Here is a 14,057-nt window from a genome sequence, read left to right as displayed (position 1 = left end):
CGTGACTCGAAGTGTGATTACAGCTTGGCACCTCATATTTGCAGGTTCCCCACTCTGATAAACTGTCAGGACAGCTCCTGTTGGAGCCTAAACCTCTCAGCTGAGCCCTCAGCACACTCAGGTATTTATTTGTTAATGCCTTAATTTGAAGCAGATCAGAGGCTTTTTTCTCCCTCCAGAAATGGGAGAGGCCTTGGGCTGGAGCACCAGTGAGGATGAACGGCTCTGTTCACCCCTGGGTCCATTTAAAGGATGCTTAAACCTCACCCTGAAACATTCACCACAATATAATCCATCTGCCACAGTGCCAGCGTGGCCCACACACATCCAGAATATTTATGAATGACTGGAAAGCACAAGAGAGCTGAGTCATGGAGCCAGAGGTCATTTCTGAAGAATAAAACTTTATTTTTTTGCTGAAAAAACTGCATACACATGTTCAGATCTGTGCAACCTTCATCACATGTCTTCGTTTCCAAACAAACTTGTGCTTTGAAGCATGCAGGAGCCCACTGCAGCTTGAGAAAGAAGTTAAGAGGTTTTTTTTTTTTGGGAAAATCTAGAACTGTGCAAACATCATTTGAAAGCTATTTACATTTTGCACCTCTCACTTCTACTAACAGGAGCATCAGCTGGTAAAGACGTGCAGTGTGCAGCTGTAATTTATGATTTGGCATCCACGTTTGATTTAGGTGTAAAGTGAAAACCAAACAAACCTCCCATTGTTCCAAAACCTCCCCACAGGCAATGGTAATAAATCTAATTTCTTCTTTGTAAAGGAGATCTCTTGAAGCACTCAGCCTTCCCTCCAGGTATTAAAATATTATTTCCACTCTGGATCTTCTTCCCCCGGTGCTGACTTTGCTGCCGTGGTGAGTGGGAGCAGCAAGAAAAGAACTTGATTTTCAGCAGAGCAGGCAGGAGGGCACTGAGACAGAGCAGGGCTGCTTCTTCCTGTCATCTTCACTGAACTGCAAGATGAGGTGGAGCATTTTTTTCAAAAAGAAAATATTTTAGACCATCTGAACTCATATGCAGAAACTTAGGCATGAAAAAAGCTGGACTGAAGTTCATCCTCCTGTTGCTTTCTGTTCCAGTTTCCTCTCCCATCCATTAAAGCCTGGAAGTCAGTAACCAGCCAGATATGAACACTCAAATCCTGCTGGATATCCTCATTTTTTAATATCCCCTAACATGGCCACTGGACCGTGTCGATAGAACTTGGTGTGTGATGAGCCCCCAGAACAGTCTCTGCCAGAGTGGTTCAATGAGGCTGCTGGAAGCGGGAGCTGCTTGCATCCTGTGCCATTCCAGGCGGTGTGTCCCATTCCCAGAGTGTTTATGGAAGAGGGGCTGTGCTCAGCGCCCCGCTCTGCTCTCCAGCCCCGGTGGTGAAGCAAGCAGGGTTTTCCTAAGTGCCAAACTTCAGCATGAACACAATTTCACAAAGCTGCAAGAGCTGCTGGGCCCTGCTGCGGCTGGCTCAGTTCACCACGGTGCTCTCGGGCTGGGCCCCGAAAATCTGGGAGAAGAATTCCAAGGCCAGGCGGACGTGGATGGGCACGAAGACGTAGGCTGTGTACACCACCATGGCCACCACGGTGACGGTGATGGTGTGGAACATGGACTGCTCCCAGGGCTCCAGCACGTAGCTGCACGTCACCAGCTGGTACTGGTAGTACAGCCAGTAGAGGTAGTCCTTCACCCTCTTCACGTCCATCTTCAGCTCCAGGGGGGTTGGAGGAGACCTGGAATGACAGGGAAGTCGGGATTACAGCTGGGATATCCCATGGAACCACTATACAAACTCATTTTCCAAGGCATCAGTGCCAACCAGCTCCCTGGAGCAAAGGAAAGTGTTGAGTTCTGCAGCTGCTGCTTGGTTATTGGAGCTGCATGAGCTGGGCATTCCCAGTTCCCAGAAAAGCTGTGGCTGCTCCATCCCTGGAAGTGTCCAAGGCCAGCTTGGAGCAACCTGGGATAGTGGAAGATGTCCCAGCCCATGGCAGGGGTGGAACTGGATAATTAAACTCCCTTCCAACCCAAACCTTCCTGTGATTCTATCAACTGCCACATTGTGAGTGTGTTTTCCTATTCATTCCCTGTAGAAATCAGAGAAACAGGCATTTAAAAGGAAAGACTTTGGGCCAGCTTCCATAAATGTTCCATAAATTCCACGTATGCCCTGGAATAAAGATGAGATTAAACAACTGCTCTGTAACAACTCCTCTGCTTACTTTTGATAACCATTTTCATTGTTCTGCAGTTGCTGGGAATAAAGGAAAGACAAGTTAGGAAAGAGAGAGGGAGAAAAAAGTAATCTCTGATTGCAGAAGGATTTTTTTCAGCTCATTCCAAAGAAATGAAAAACGTTACAGATTAAAAGAGCATTTAATGGAAACTACAAGTCTAGGGAAGATGTTCCTCTTGGATAATACCTTTATGCATTCATTGTTCCCGGCTCCACTTGGAAAGGAGAACGGCTGAGCAAGAATTAACGAGGAAATAGGGTTTGCTTCCACTGTTCATTGGTAAAATTGCTTTTTGGCGTTTTAAACAATCTTTAAATGCAGGCTAAAAACATCTATTTAGAGAAAACTGAACAATAAGAAACTGTACAAGGCTTTACAGAAGGATTCCTTTATTTTGGGGTTTAAGGGCATTCAAGCAGATCAGTCCACAGGGAATACAACAGATTTCCGTGCTGGAAAACCTTCCAATGTCCCATTTTGTTCTACACTTGTGCAGCCTAAAATGCCAGGAACAAAGAGGCTTGGACATATCCCATCCCTCCAGTCTGGTGTTCATAGTGAGTTTGGGCCAACAGAACTTTGCTGTCCCTCAAAGCAACAAATCCTAAAGTAGCACTGGGAAATTTACAGCCTGGGATTAACATAATGATGGCCCACTGATATTGGTCAGAAAGGTGACAATATTCAGTGGTTTCCTGCTCTGTTCTGGAGGGACGTGGGGATTTACCAAAGGGAAGGCAAGTTTTCCCCCTAATTCTCCCTAAGCATTTCCTTCACTTCTATCTCCCCATATTTCCTAGACCAAGAAAGTTCCTACAGTTCTCTGGGGGACAGATGAACGTTTTAAATCCAGCAGTGGCTGTCTCTGTGACCAACTTTCCTTGCAGGGGCTCAGGCTGGGGAGAAAGGCACTGCCGCTCTCTGGCCTGGCATGAATGGAAGCTGAACCCTTTCAGATCATTTATTTTAAGGCAGAACTCCAGAGAGAGGCTTTAAAGCCTTGTAAATACTGCAAAGCCTTCAACAGAAGTGGCCCAGCTGGCAAACTGGGACTCCCTGAGAGCCAAAAGTGACTCTGTTTAGACTTTCTGCAAAAAGAGCAGCATTTCCCACTGAGGAGGTGAAGCCCTTTCCTGTACAGTGGGAAGGAGAAGGAGGAGGAGGAGGAGGAGGAGGAGGAAAAAGAAAAGGAAAAGGAAAAGGAAAAGGAAAAGGAAAAGGAAAGGGGCCCTCTCACACTCTCCAGGGTTATGGGATTTACACTGGGGTTAGGGCTGTGCTGGTTAAACTCATCCCTTCCGTGGGTTAATCCCTGCTAATCCTGACCCCTGCATGGAAAAGGGGCAAGGCTGGAGCACTGCTGGGGGTGTTTAAGGCTCTGAGTGAGCAGAGGTACACAGACTCTTGTGCATCTCCATCCACAGCTGGTGTAAAGAGCAGCCAAAGGCAGGAAAAACATTCCCAAGGTTTATTGTACTGATATTCCAGCCTGGAGCCCCACCACCAGCACTTGGAGGGACACATGAATAAAGGATGAGGTAGTTAAAATGATGAGCAGCCCTTTGGGTTTAACCAAAGCCCTTTTCCCAGCCTGGGGATTGCATTTCCATGCAGCTCCAGGACAGCCTGGGTTGCTTTCATTCTCCCAGCTCCCAGTGCAAGGCAGTAATTCCATCCCCAGGCACTCAGACACTCTGGAACACCAGGAGGAACACGAGCTGCCTTGATGCTCTGTGGTCTCCTAATGAATGATGGAGGCTGGGATAAGTAAAAGGCAAACAGCAAATTACAGTCTGTGCCCTCACCACTGACACACTTCCCCTGCTTTTCATCCAGCCAGAGACTGCCTCCGTTAGCAGGGAGCTGGGAGGGATAACGCAACTCCAGCTGCATAATTTATAAAGGAAAACACAGGAGGGGAAGGGCAGAAAAGCCATTTTATAGCAGCTGCTGAGGCAGTGAGAGACAAGGCTCCCCCGGGTCACTGTGACACAGAGCCCTTGGGGAAGGGACAATTTGCATTTGGGCCCGGTGCGAGGAGTAAGGAATAGCCCCAAACCTCACAGCTCCAGAGGTCTGTGGCAGCTTTACCACCCCAATGAACTGTAGCAGCAATCAAAGGGAATAGCAGATCACTACACAAACTTTGGAGGCTAAAAATCTGTGTTTTAAGCAGGATTGGTCCTAGAGAGGCTTCACTTCCATTACTGTGTTTTATTCGATCGCTGCTGGCACTCCGAGTTGAAAGGGCCCTGAGTTACTCACTCCTCAGTTCCCACTACTCCAGAGCAGGAGATAATTTGTTCTTATGCAATTTTAACTCAACATTCATTTGTCTACAAATTTTTAAATTTAAATATTCAGCGGTGTGGGGAAAATGCCCTCCTGTTCAGAGGCCACGGGACTGTTACAGCCAGCTATGAGGGAAATGAAGAGAATTCAGCTCCTATTAAGCAATATTCAGATTATTTTCAGCAATTCCACTTCCAAGGGGAAAAAAAATGCAAGAAGAGAAACCTGTAAAGCAGCTTTTACTGTTTTAAGTGGCTGCCTGATTTTCTTGCTTGTTGACACATGTCTCTGATTAGGGCAGCTCAAAAGATAAAGCAGCATCCAAATATCAAGGTTTCATTTCAGAGCATGCCTAATCTCCCAAATTTCTTTAATAATGACCTTATTTTCTGGGGTCAGAGCTAGCTGGGAGCTGGAAGATGCCAGTGTTAGGTCCTTTACTCTGTAATTCCTGCTCTGAGCAGCTGGGATTTGGAGAATTTTGTTCCCATTATCAGTCTGCAACTCTGACCCGTGGCCGGACAGCTCCTGCTGGGAAATTCCTGTGGGAAGAAACATTCTTGCAGGGGAACTGGGAGAGACTGGTTTCCAAAGAATGCTTGAAAAACACCTATGCCCTCAGCAGGAAGGGTTGCTCGAGTTACACATACAGGGAAAAAGGATTTCCAACATATATTTGGGAAAAGTTTGTCTGGAGGGGAAAAACAAAGCCTGGAGCTGGAAATGGCCTCATGATCATTCAACAGGTGCTTTAAATGTAAAGGAAGGACAGGGTAAGAAATAAAAGCAGCAAACAAACAATCCATCCCCAAAATGCAAATATTTAATTGGCTAAAAATTGTCCCTTTGCTGAATAATGGCTGGGATAGCCCCGCAGCAAGAGTGGGTGGGGTTTGCAGCATCCTGAGGGAATCCTTTTGTGCTGGAGCTTAAATAACTTCCTCCCACGAGCCCCTGAGGGGGTCTCAGTCCCACCACCCCTGAGCAGCCACATGTGGGCAGGTGCAACCAGGCAAAGTGCCAGAATTCATTTAAAGTTGTCTGATCTGTAAATAATTTGGGATGTTAAAAGCTAAATGGGTAATCACTCCCTTGGGATTGAAATAGAAACCCTGTCTGCAGGTTATTTATGTGGAGCTGTTCTTATTTGTAACTTCACTGTGTTAAATGGGTTTGTTCTGCTGAATATCCTGACTTATCCAGGGCACCAATCTTGTCCCTCCTAATGCTGGCATAATTCTGGGATGAGCCCAGTGGTTTCACGCAGGCCAAGTGCAAACAGAACCAGGAAGGGATTCCCATTCCCATTCCCAGCTCATCAGGCATTTCCTTTCATGTTTTATTCAGTGAGCACCAAGCACTGTGCACAAGGAATGAAATGCAGTGGATCAGCAGTTGGGCAGAAATTGAGATGAGGCAGCAGTTGGTGCAGGGAATCCAAATCCTGGCATTTCCTGGGAACTCCACCTCAGCCTGTTCCTCTGGTGCATCCCTGTGGCTCTGATCCCGCACGGAGCGTGGCCATGGAGCAGCAGCTCAGCCTGGAGAGCTGCCTTCCCCTCCTGGCAAGCAGGTTCCTGTAGCACTCCCACATGGATCTTTAAATGAACCCTCCAGCTTGTTCTCCCAGGGAGGAGATTCCAGACAGAATGGGAATGAGAAGAGCAGCAATAATCCCAGCACAGCTCCCACTGCACCTCGAAAACCATCTTGACTTGCAGATTTTCATAAATAACCATCCCTGGAATTCTGCAGTGCACAGCAGAGTGAGGCAATCCTGGTTTCCCTCCCTCAGCTCCCTGAATCAGTGCCTCAGCACCCTTGGCCATCCATTACAGAGCTCCAGGAAATGTCAATCCCATCCATATGCCCCGTGCAGCAGCAGGATGAAGGCCTGAGCTGGGGAAGTTTTACTGCTGTGTGTGACTCAGCCATTCCGCGTGTGGGTGAACGTGGTTCCACTGTGCCAGTGGGGTTTGCTGGAAAAAAAATCTTCCAGGAGTGGAAGGGGTAAGGCAGAAAGAGCAATGGTATTTTCAGCCCTGTTCCTGCTTTACCTCACACAGGAGAATGAACTCCAGCATCTTCCTAATCTTTAACACCGCCTTCCTTCCTGCTGGCCCCACTGGGAGCACACAGGGGCTATTTTGGTTCTTTCAAATGTTCCGTAATGCACACATGGCCCAGGACCTCTCCCTGTCCAGGAAGACTTCCTGTAGCCTCTGGTAACTTCAAACCCCTCCTCGAGTGGCAGGGCCACACCTGCACAAAGTCCAACCCAACTTCCTCATCTCCACCTGAGCTCAGATCCATGTGTGTGCTCCTCCTGCAGCAGTTCTGGGCTCCCAAACTGGGGTTTGGTGCTGTGATTCAGCTGCATCTCTGCCTGGAGCACGTGGATTCTGGAGCCCATGGATTCCTGTCACAGTGTGCCTCCCCAGCTGGACAGAAGAACAGCCTGAGGATTGCTGAATTTGCTCCTTCAGTTGGGTTAAGTACACAGATGGAGTTTATGATGGCCTAAAACGATGTGGAAAGTCCTTTTAAATGACATCCACAAGTTTTTGACCCTCAGGAAAGCAGAGCCTGATCTGCAGCACCCACAGGGATCTCATTTGGAGAGAGGCTTCTGACCATTCAATACCAGCACAGCAGTTGAAAGCAGTTGAAGTTCAGACTAATTTAATGCCTCTCCTGCCCCTGACAGCTGGAGGCTGCTCCCAGCAAAGCCACAGCTCTAAATAACTCAACTGTCCCTAACTTTGCAGCCTTGCTGACTTATCAGTGCCCAGTCTCATCCTTACTCAGGCACAGAGAAAGGAGAAGATGCAGCTTCTCTGTAACAACAGCATTCCTGGAGCAGCTCTGTCCCATTTTCTTCCAAGGCCAAATTAATTTTTCAACAATTTTCTTGTTCCTCCCTCCCCTGAAGTTTCCTCAGTCGTTTCCTTACATAACCAGCTGCTCCTTGCAGTTTATGCACAGATCCCTTCCTTTCCAGCTTTCCCTGGGCTGGGCATGGTTTGGGCTCTGGGTCCTTCCCCTGGGACAGGATTTGTACCTTGGAGCAGAACAGGTGAGCAGCTCTGCCAAGGAAGATGGGGAAAATGGCAAATTGGATCCCAGGGAAAGCTTTCCCTGTATTTTCAGTGTAAGGAACATGGTTTTGAACAGAACCATTCCCAACCAAAACCCCAGATTTGGGACTAGAGACCAGCACCAGGTTTAAATTGCAAACACCTAAAAACTGAGAGTTCCCCAAGAACTGTTCCAGGAGTATCTCAGACGGGTTTTGCCTTCGCTCCTGGTGGCCAACCTCAGTTCCTTGTGAGATTTGGGACATGATCTACATCCTTCGAAGGCTTTCCAGTTCAGGAGGTTGTGTAAACACATCAAACTATAAACAAAATAACTGAGATGTCTGGGCTCTAAAAAGAGAGATTTACTTTCAGTTGTAGCCCTGATTTATTCAGACTGCTTTACTTTGCTCTGAGTCATTTCTGAGGCAGCTGAAGGTAACACCTTGGGTTGTGTGCAACATGAGAAGGTGAATATTGTCACAGCTATGACAGGTATTAGGGAAACACAGGGACCAAACCCTTGTGCAAGTGCATCTCCCCCGAGATCTCCTGGAAGGAAGCAGTGTTGCACCACTCCAGTCACTGCCCCAAAGGGGAAAAGCAAAAATGGAGTGAGATTCTTGCAACAGATAAGAAACAAAAAGGGAAATGCACTTTTTTTCACAGATTTAACCCCATCTATGCAGTGAGGAACAGCTTCCTTTGCAGGCCATTTCCTCCCTGTGAGCAAACAGGTTTGGACACACAAAGCTGTTGATATCCATAAAACAAATTAAAAGCTCCATAAAATCTGGCTTGGCAGGACCCAGAGCGGAGCCCCGGCTGCTCCCCAGCCAGCTGGAGCGCTGTGTCCTGGTGCTGTGCACTGCATCTCCTGTCCTGGATGCTTTTGGGGCACAGAGGGGTGGGACAGGCATTGCCATGGGCCCAAGCTGCTCCCCAGGCAGCGTTTCAGCATCTCCCATTCCAGCTGGAATAACATCCATGCTCCGTGCACAGCTTCCCTGCTTTTCTCCACTGAACCTGCAACATCCAGAAATCCCTCCAAGGACTCATGGGATTGCTCTCAAGACACAGTTATTTGCACCATACTCGTGATATTCGTGAGAGAAAGATAACCAAGCATCCCAATTCCTAAAGCATTAAAATCCACAGTCCTCAAAGTCCCTTGTGCTGAGTAAGCAGAGCCTAAGTGTTTATTGCAGGGATTCTCCTCCATATTATCCAAGCTTTATCCATCAGGGAAGGCAGGTCTTGCACCTGCTTCCCACTGAAGGCAGCCACCAGCAACTCTAAGAAAACCAAAGAGCAAAAATCCGCCAGCAATGAGAATTCCCAGCACAGTGGTGTGAGCAGCACAGTCACCTTCCCTCCTCCGTTACCCCCCACCTACTGCAACCTTTTCACTCCTGGGTGTTTGATGCGTTTTTAGGGAATCCCTAAGGTAAACCATCTTCCTGACACCTGGAAATCCCCGACTGCAGAGCTGCAGCAACAAGTCACAGGATCACGGAATGATCTGGCTTGGAAGGGACCTTAAAGCTCATCTCATTCCACGGGCACGGGCACCTTAAACCCAGAGAGCCCTCGCCGGAGGCTGCAGGTCCGGCTGGAACGCCACCAGCTCCCTTGAGGAAGGCACAGCACAGCAACCCCCGGAGGTTCTGCGGCTGCCAGCCCCGCTCCCGGCCTTCCCCCCGCTCCTTACCGAGCCGCCGGGGACCCGCCGTGGCAGCGGCCGCACTCGCCAAGGTCAGCGGCCCCTGCCTGGGGATGCTCCGGGACGCGCCTCCGCCGCGATGCCCTTGGGCGAGCCGAGCTGAGCGGGGAATGAGCGCCGGCACCGGGAGTACCGGGCTGCGGGAATGTCGGGGCTCGGCGGCACGGGCGCACCGGGCTGCGGGAACACCGGGCTGCGGGAACACCGGGATGCAGAGCACCGGGATGCAGCGCACCGGGATGCAGCGCACCGGGATGCAGCGCACCGGGATGCAGCGCACCGCGGCCCCGCGCCTCCCTCACCTCCGCTCCCCGCACCGCAGCTCCCCAGCCCGGCGCTGCCCGCGCTTAAATCCCCACCTTTCTCCCTCCCTCCCTCCTTCCCTCCTCCCTCGCTCCTCACCTCCCGCCCGCTCGCTCCTGTGGCCGCGGCCCCGGGCCGGTCCCTCCGCCCCGCCCGCTGCCGCAGCCGCTGCGCTCGGGCTTGCGGCGCCGGGGCGCGGGGGAGGAGGAGCAGCGGAGCTGGGCTCGGGGAAACCCGTGGGATGGAGCCGGCTGGCACCTCCGGGACGCCAGCTGTTTCCCTGGAGCGCCGTGTTTCCCTGGCTTTTCCCGGCGCTGGCGTCATGCGCTCGGCGGCCGCGCTGCGGGATGCGGGGCTGCGCCAGAGCTGCCCCGCACGGAGCGGCTTCATATCGCACCCCTCCATCGCGACAGACACCCTTCATATCGCACCCCTCCATCGCGACAGACACCCCTGCAGGGTTCTTATCCTGCCAAGGGTGCCGGCAGGTGCCTGCGAGCATCCCGGCTCCAAGGGATGAGTGGGAAGGAGCTGAAGCTGCAGCGCGGTGTTCCAGCGGGAGGAGAGGGGATTGGGGATGATTTCACCATTTATCAGGAAGCCCCAGGTATCAGTTGAGGGGTTTCCAGAAAGGAGAGATAGGGATGGACCAGGACCTACCAGATTTTATCTGAAATCCTGTGAAATATAACATGACCCTGCCAATCATGAGGCTCAGGTTTCTGTAGTTTATTCTGTCCCAGAGAGAAAAAAGCTTAATTTAGTGTCCTGCTCGCTACCATACAGCTACTTTAGAACTAAACCTTGCAGTTTAAGTGAGAAATAGAAGTGTCAGAAATGCTTTTTCCTCTACTTCCCCCTGGGGCAGCAGGATTCCAGGCACAATCTCCCCCACTAAACAATATCGCTGTTCTGGCACCCACCGGTGTCTTCCAGCCACAAAGGAACGCAAACTGTTTCGAGGGCCAGATGTAACAGCTGGTATTAAAGCTGCTCCTTTCCTGTTTGAACACATTGTAACGATGCTTTAAAACTGCTCTTTCCTCGGTGAACACCTTTAAAAGGCGCTTGCACAAACAGAGCTGCGCAGGTGACAAAAGGGCGATCAGGATGTGATGCTTTCATTCCCAGCCCAACAGTGCCTCTTTCTGCCGCTGCTATTTTTATGGGTGTTGACTGAGGAACTGATGCTTGCTTAGCCTTTGATCCTAAAATATTCGCATGGAAAGGCTTTGTTTTAAATGTACAGATCGTTGTGTCCCTTTCTAGCTCGGAGCAGAGCTCCGGCCCGTCCTGCAGTTCTGTGTTGGGTCTGGGCATGACTCGGGATGGTGAAATCCTTGAGTGGGCACAGGTTGAAATGGTCTGAGTGGTTTTGCCAGGGATCAGCAGTGGGTGGGTGTCACCCCAAATTCCCTAAAAATACTGGCAAAAGCATTTTGGGTTATCAGGGCTCCACACAACAGCTCCATTTGGGGTTTTCCAGGGGGCTGCTCTGTACTGAGAGGAGGTTACAAATAACTGTCCCAAGTCTCGTCAGCACCCTGATGAGCTGCTACTGCCTTGCTTCTGATGGGCACAGAATCATTGAATCTTGGAATCATTTCGGTTGGAAAAGACCACCAAGATCATCGAGTCCAGATGTTCCCAAAGCCACCACTAAACCATGTTCTAAAGTGCCACATCCCCACAGCTTTTAAATCCCTCCAGGGATGGGCACTCCAGCAGTGGCTTGGGCAGCTGTGCCAGTGCTGGACAGCCCTTTCCAGGAACGAATTGTTCTCAAAATCCAAACTGAACCTCCCCTGGCACAACTTGAGACTGTTCCTTCATCCCTGGGAGCAGAGCCCGACCCCCCCGGCTGCCCCCTCCTGTCAGGGACTTGTGCAGAGCCACAAGGTCCCCCCTGAGCCTCCTTTGCTCCAGGCTGAGCCCCTTCCCAGCTCCCTCAGCTGCTCCTGGGGCTCCAGAGCCTTCACCCTGCAGGTGCACTCAGCACTGATGCAGAGGAAGGTTCAGTGTGTGTTTAAACCCCTCACACTTGCCTCTGACACACTCTGGCTTATCAAACGGAGGATTTGCCTCACAATGGATTTCAGATTTCCCTCACAATGAATTTCAGATTTGCTGATAATCAAGTCTTGTTTGCCTTGAGACAAGACAGGGCTGCAGGGGCCCTGCCAAGCCCTGCTGGTGTTTCCAGAGGGAAGAACCTCCCCAAGTCAGAAGCGATGGAATTCAGGATTAACAGTTCTTTTATGAGAAGTAGGACAGGGTTTAATCTCAAGGAGGCTGTGGTTTGATTTATCAGGCACTGCTGCTGAGGGAGGCAAGGCTCTGCTTCCCCCTGAGCCTCCTGCTCCTGCTGCTTCCTTCCCTGACTCAGGAGAAGCCTCTGGCTTGTCCCTTGGAAGGAATGAAAAGGAAATTAATGAAACAGGAACAAAAAGTGAACCAAAAAAAAAAAAAAAAGGAAATAAAGAATTAACATTTCAATCAGACCAGGGTTTGAAAGGAGAGACTTCATGTGGTCAAATAAATCCATTTATAAACACAACCTTTGCGTTTACCAGCTGCAGGATGACCCTTCTTCACAAAGAAAGGAGCCCCAAAACCTCCCAATGCCTTCAAACCAGGCCTATAAAATAAAGGATGAGGAATACAACTACATTTAGTAGCCAGCTTCCTCAAGGTTACCATCCTCCTGCTCCACACCTGCTTGAACCTCAGCCTTCCCTAAAAGCCCTGTGCCTGTCATGGTGAAAATCAGACCAAATTACCTGGATAAAGTAGATAAAAAACCGGGAGTTTGTTTCCTCATCTCCCCAGGGGCTGCTGCTCTGGAAGATCTGCTCCCTTCCTGGTTTGGCCCCTGGGGATTTGTGTTAATGATTGCTGGGGATTCCAGCCTTGGCTTTGGCTCCTGCAGGAAACGAGACAGGAATAAAATCCCTCACCTGCCAGAAAGGCCGACAAGGCATTTATAGAGTCTGGGAATATTTCCTGGGCCTTTGGGCTCTGTCATACCCCTGCAGGAATACTTTACAACAGGCCAGGCTCTTCCCAGCCTGGATCACCAGAGGGTTTCCCAGAAGATCCAGTTTCATAGAATCCCAGAATTCCAGAATGGTTTGAGTTGAAAGGGAAATGAAATCCTATCCCATTCTTCCCTCTGCCATGGCAGGGACACCTCCCACTGTCCCAGGCTGCTCCAAGCCCCAATGTCCAGCCTGGCCTTGGGCACTGCCAGGGATCCAGGGGCAGCCCCAGCTGCTCTGGGCACCCTGTGCCAGGGCCTCCCCACCCTCACAGGGATGAATTTCTCCCTAAAATCTAATCTAAACCTCCTACCTGAACAGATTTGAAGATGTTCCTACAAACCCAACAAAGCAACAGCCTGAACTCTTTTCATTTTCCAGCAGCGAGAGATCTGGATGTGTTTTTTCAGATCTTGTCTGGCTGATGAGGCTGTCTTGATTAATGGAAAGGAAACTTCCAGGGTGAGCACGGAATTTGTCGGAGTTTGCAGAATATTCTGGGCAGGGGTGATGCTCTGGCTAAACCTGAGATTATTGGGTCGCTAATTGTGTTCCCAGCTCATTTGGTGTGTGGTGATCCTGTTGCCAGTCACCCTCTCCTGCCAAAAGTGCACTTAACCTGACAAATTAGAGAAGAAGCCTTTTATCTAATGACAGGGCAGGCTGGACAAAGCCATCAGCGCTGTGGGGTGTGGGTGACAACCCTTTGTGGGTGATTATCTCTCCACTTGCTTTAGGTGCCACCAGCAGCTGCTGCTTTGGGGATTGGTGGCACTGCAGAGAGGCAGGAGAGGCTCCGTGGGACACTGGTGGCAGCAGTGACCGGGTCTGATCCTCCCTTGTGCTGGGATTTCCTTTGGAATTTTGTGCCAAATAAGTTCCACGGCCCCTTCTGAGAAAGGGGTTTATAGGAAATCCTGGTTTATAGGAATCTGTTTATATGTGGCACAGAGTGGATCTGGGATTATATATCAGCAGTCTTATCCTCCTAAATATCAATATCAATATTAATTAATGTTCTGGGTTAACTGGCCTGCACCCGGCTGGGGGAGGGGCTGGGTGGAATTCTGGGATCAGGGACAAGTAATTAGAAGGTGAAGGAATAATCAGCTTGGAGAACAAGGGCTGGGCAGGATCTCCAGTCCTGGGTGAGTCACGTTTTCACATCTCTCTGCTTCCTGCTGTTTCCCCTGGCCAATATTAAATTGCTGCAGCCACGCTGGGCTCTGGATAAGCAAAGATCTCCTGGGATAATGGGGATGATTGGGATTTCTTATTGACCTGCAGATCCCAGCACATCCATACTCCCACCTTCACTGGGCTATCAGGTGGGAATCCCCTTCCCACGGCTGGGAGTGCCTGGGTTGCTCCC

The 14,057-nt window shown here is 50.1% G+C and overlaps 1 protein-coding gene across 4 annotated transcripts; it reads right to left on the bottom strand.

Annotated features, from left to right (window-relative positions):
- Positions 1–384: 384 nt before the first annotated feature.
- On the bottom strand, positions 385–9,914 carry SPTSSB (serine palmitoyltransferase small subunit B). 4 transcript variants are annotated; one of them, XM_042041952.1, is made up of 3 exons: positions 9,584–9,675; positions 9,333–9,537; positions 385–1,748 (listed from the first exon to the last, which is right to left on the bottom strand). In XM_042041952.1, the coding sequence occupies exon 3, from the start codon at positions 1,718–1,720 to the stop codon at positions 1,484–1,486; it is 237 nt and encodes a 78-aa protein (XP_041897886.1). In that variant the 5' UTR covers positions 1,721–1,748; positions 9,333–9,537; positions 9,584–9,675; the 3' UTR covers positions 385–1,483. The 4 variants fall into 4 exon arrangements, with proteins under 4 accessions (XP_041897886.1, XP_041897887.1, XP_041897885.1 ...); XM_042041953.1 differs by having other exon boundaries at positions 9,333–9,596; positions 9,627–9,645; XM_042041951.1 differs by having other exon boundaries at positions 9,333–9,559; positions 9,590–9,641.
- Positions 9,915–14,057: the final 4,143 nt, after the last annotated feature.

Source organism: Corvus kubaryi, unplaced genomic scaffold (assembly GCF_017639235.1).
Source record: "Corvus kubaryi isolate FWS band 111438036 unplaced genomic scaffold, C.kubaryi_AGA036_p1.0 37397, whole genome shotgun sequence".
Lineage (NCBI taxonomy): Eukaryota > Metazoa > Chordata > Aves > Passeriformes > Corvidae > Corvus > Corvus kubaryi.
This window is presented reverse-complemented; position numbering and strand designations above follow the sequence as displayed.

Bases quoted from the DNA above. Each gene is read 5' to 3' on its own strand.
- SPTSSB (XM_042041950.1), bottom strand. From the start codon at position 1,720: ATGGACGTGAAGAGGGTGAAGGACTACCTCTACTGGCTGTACTACCAG.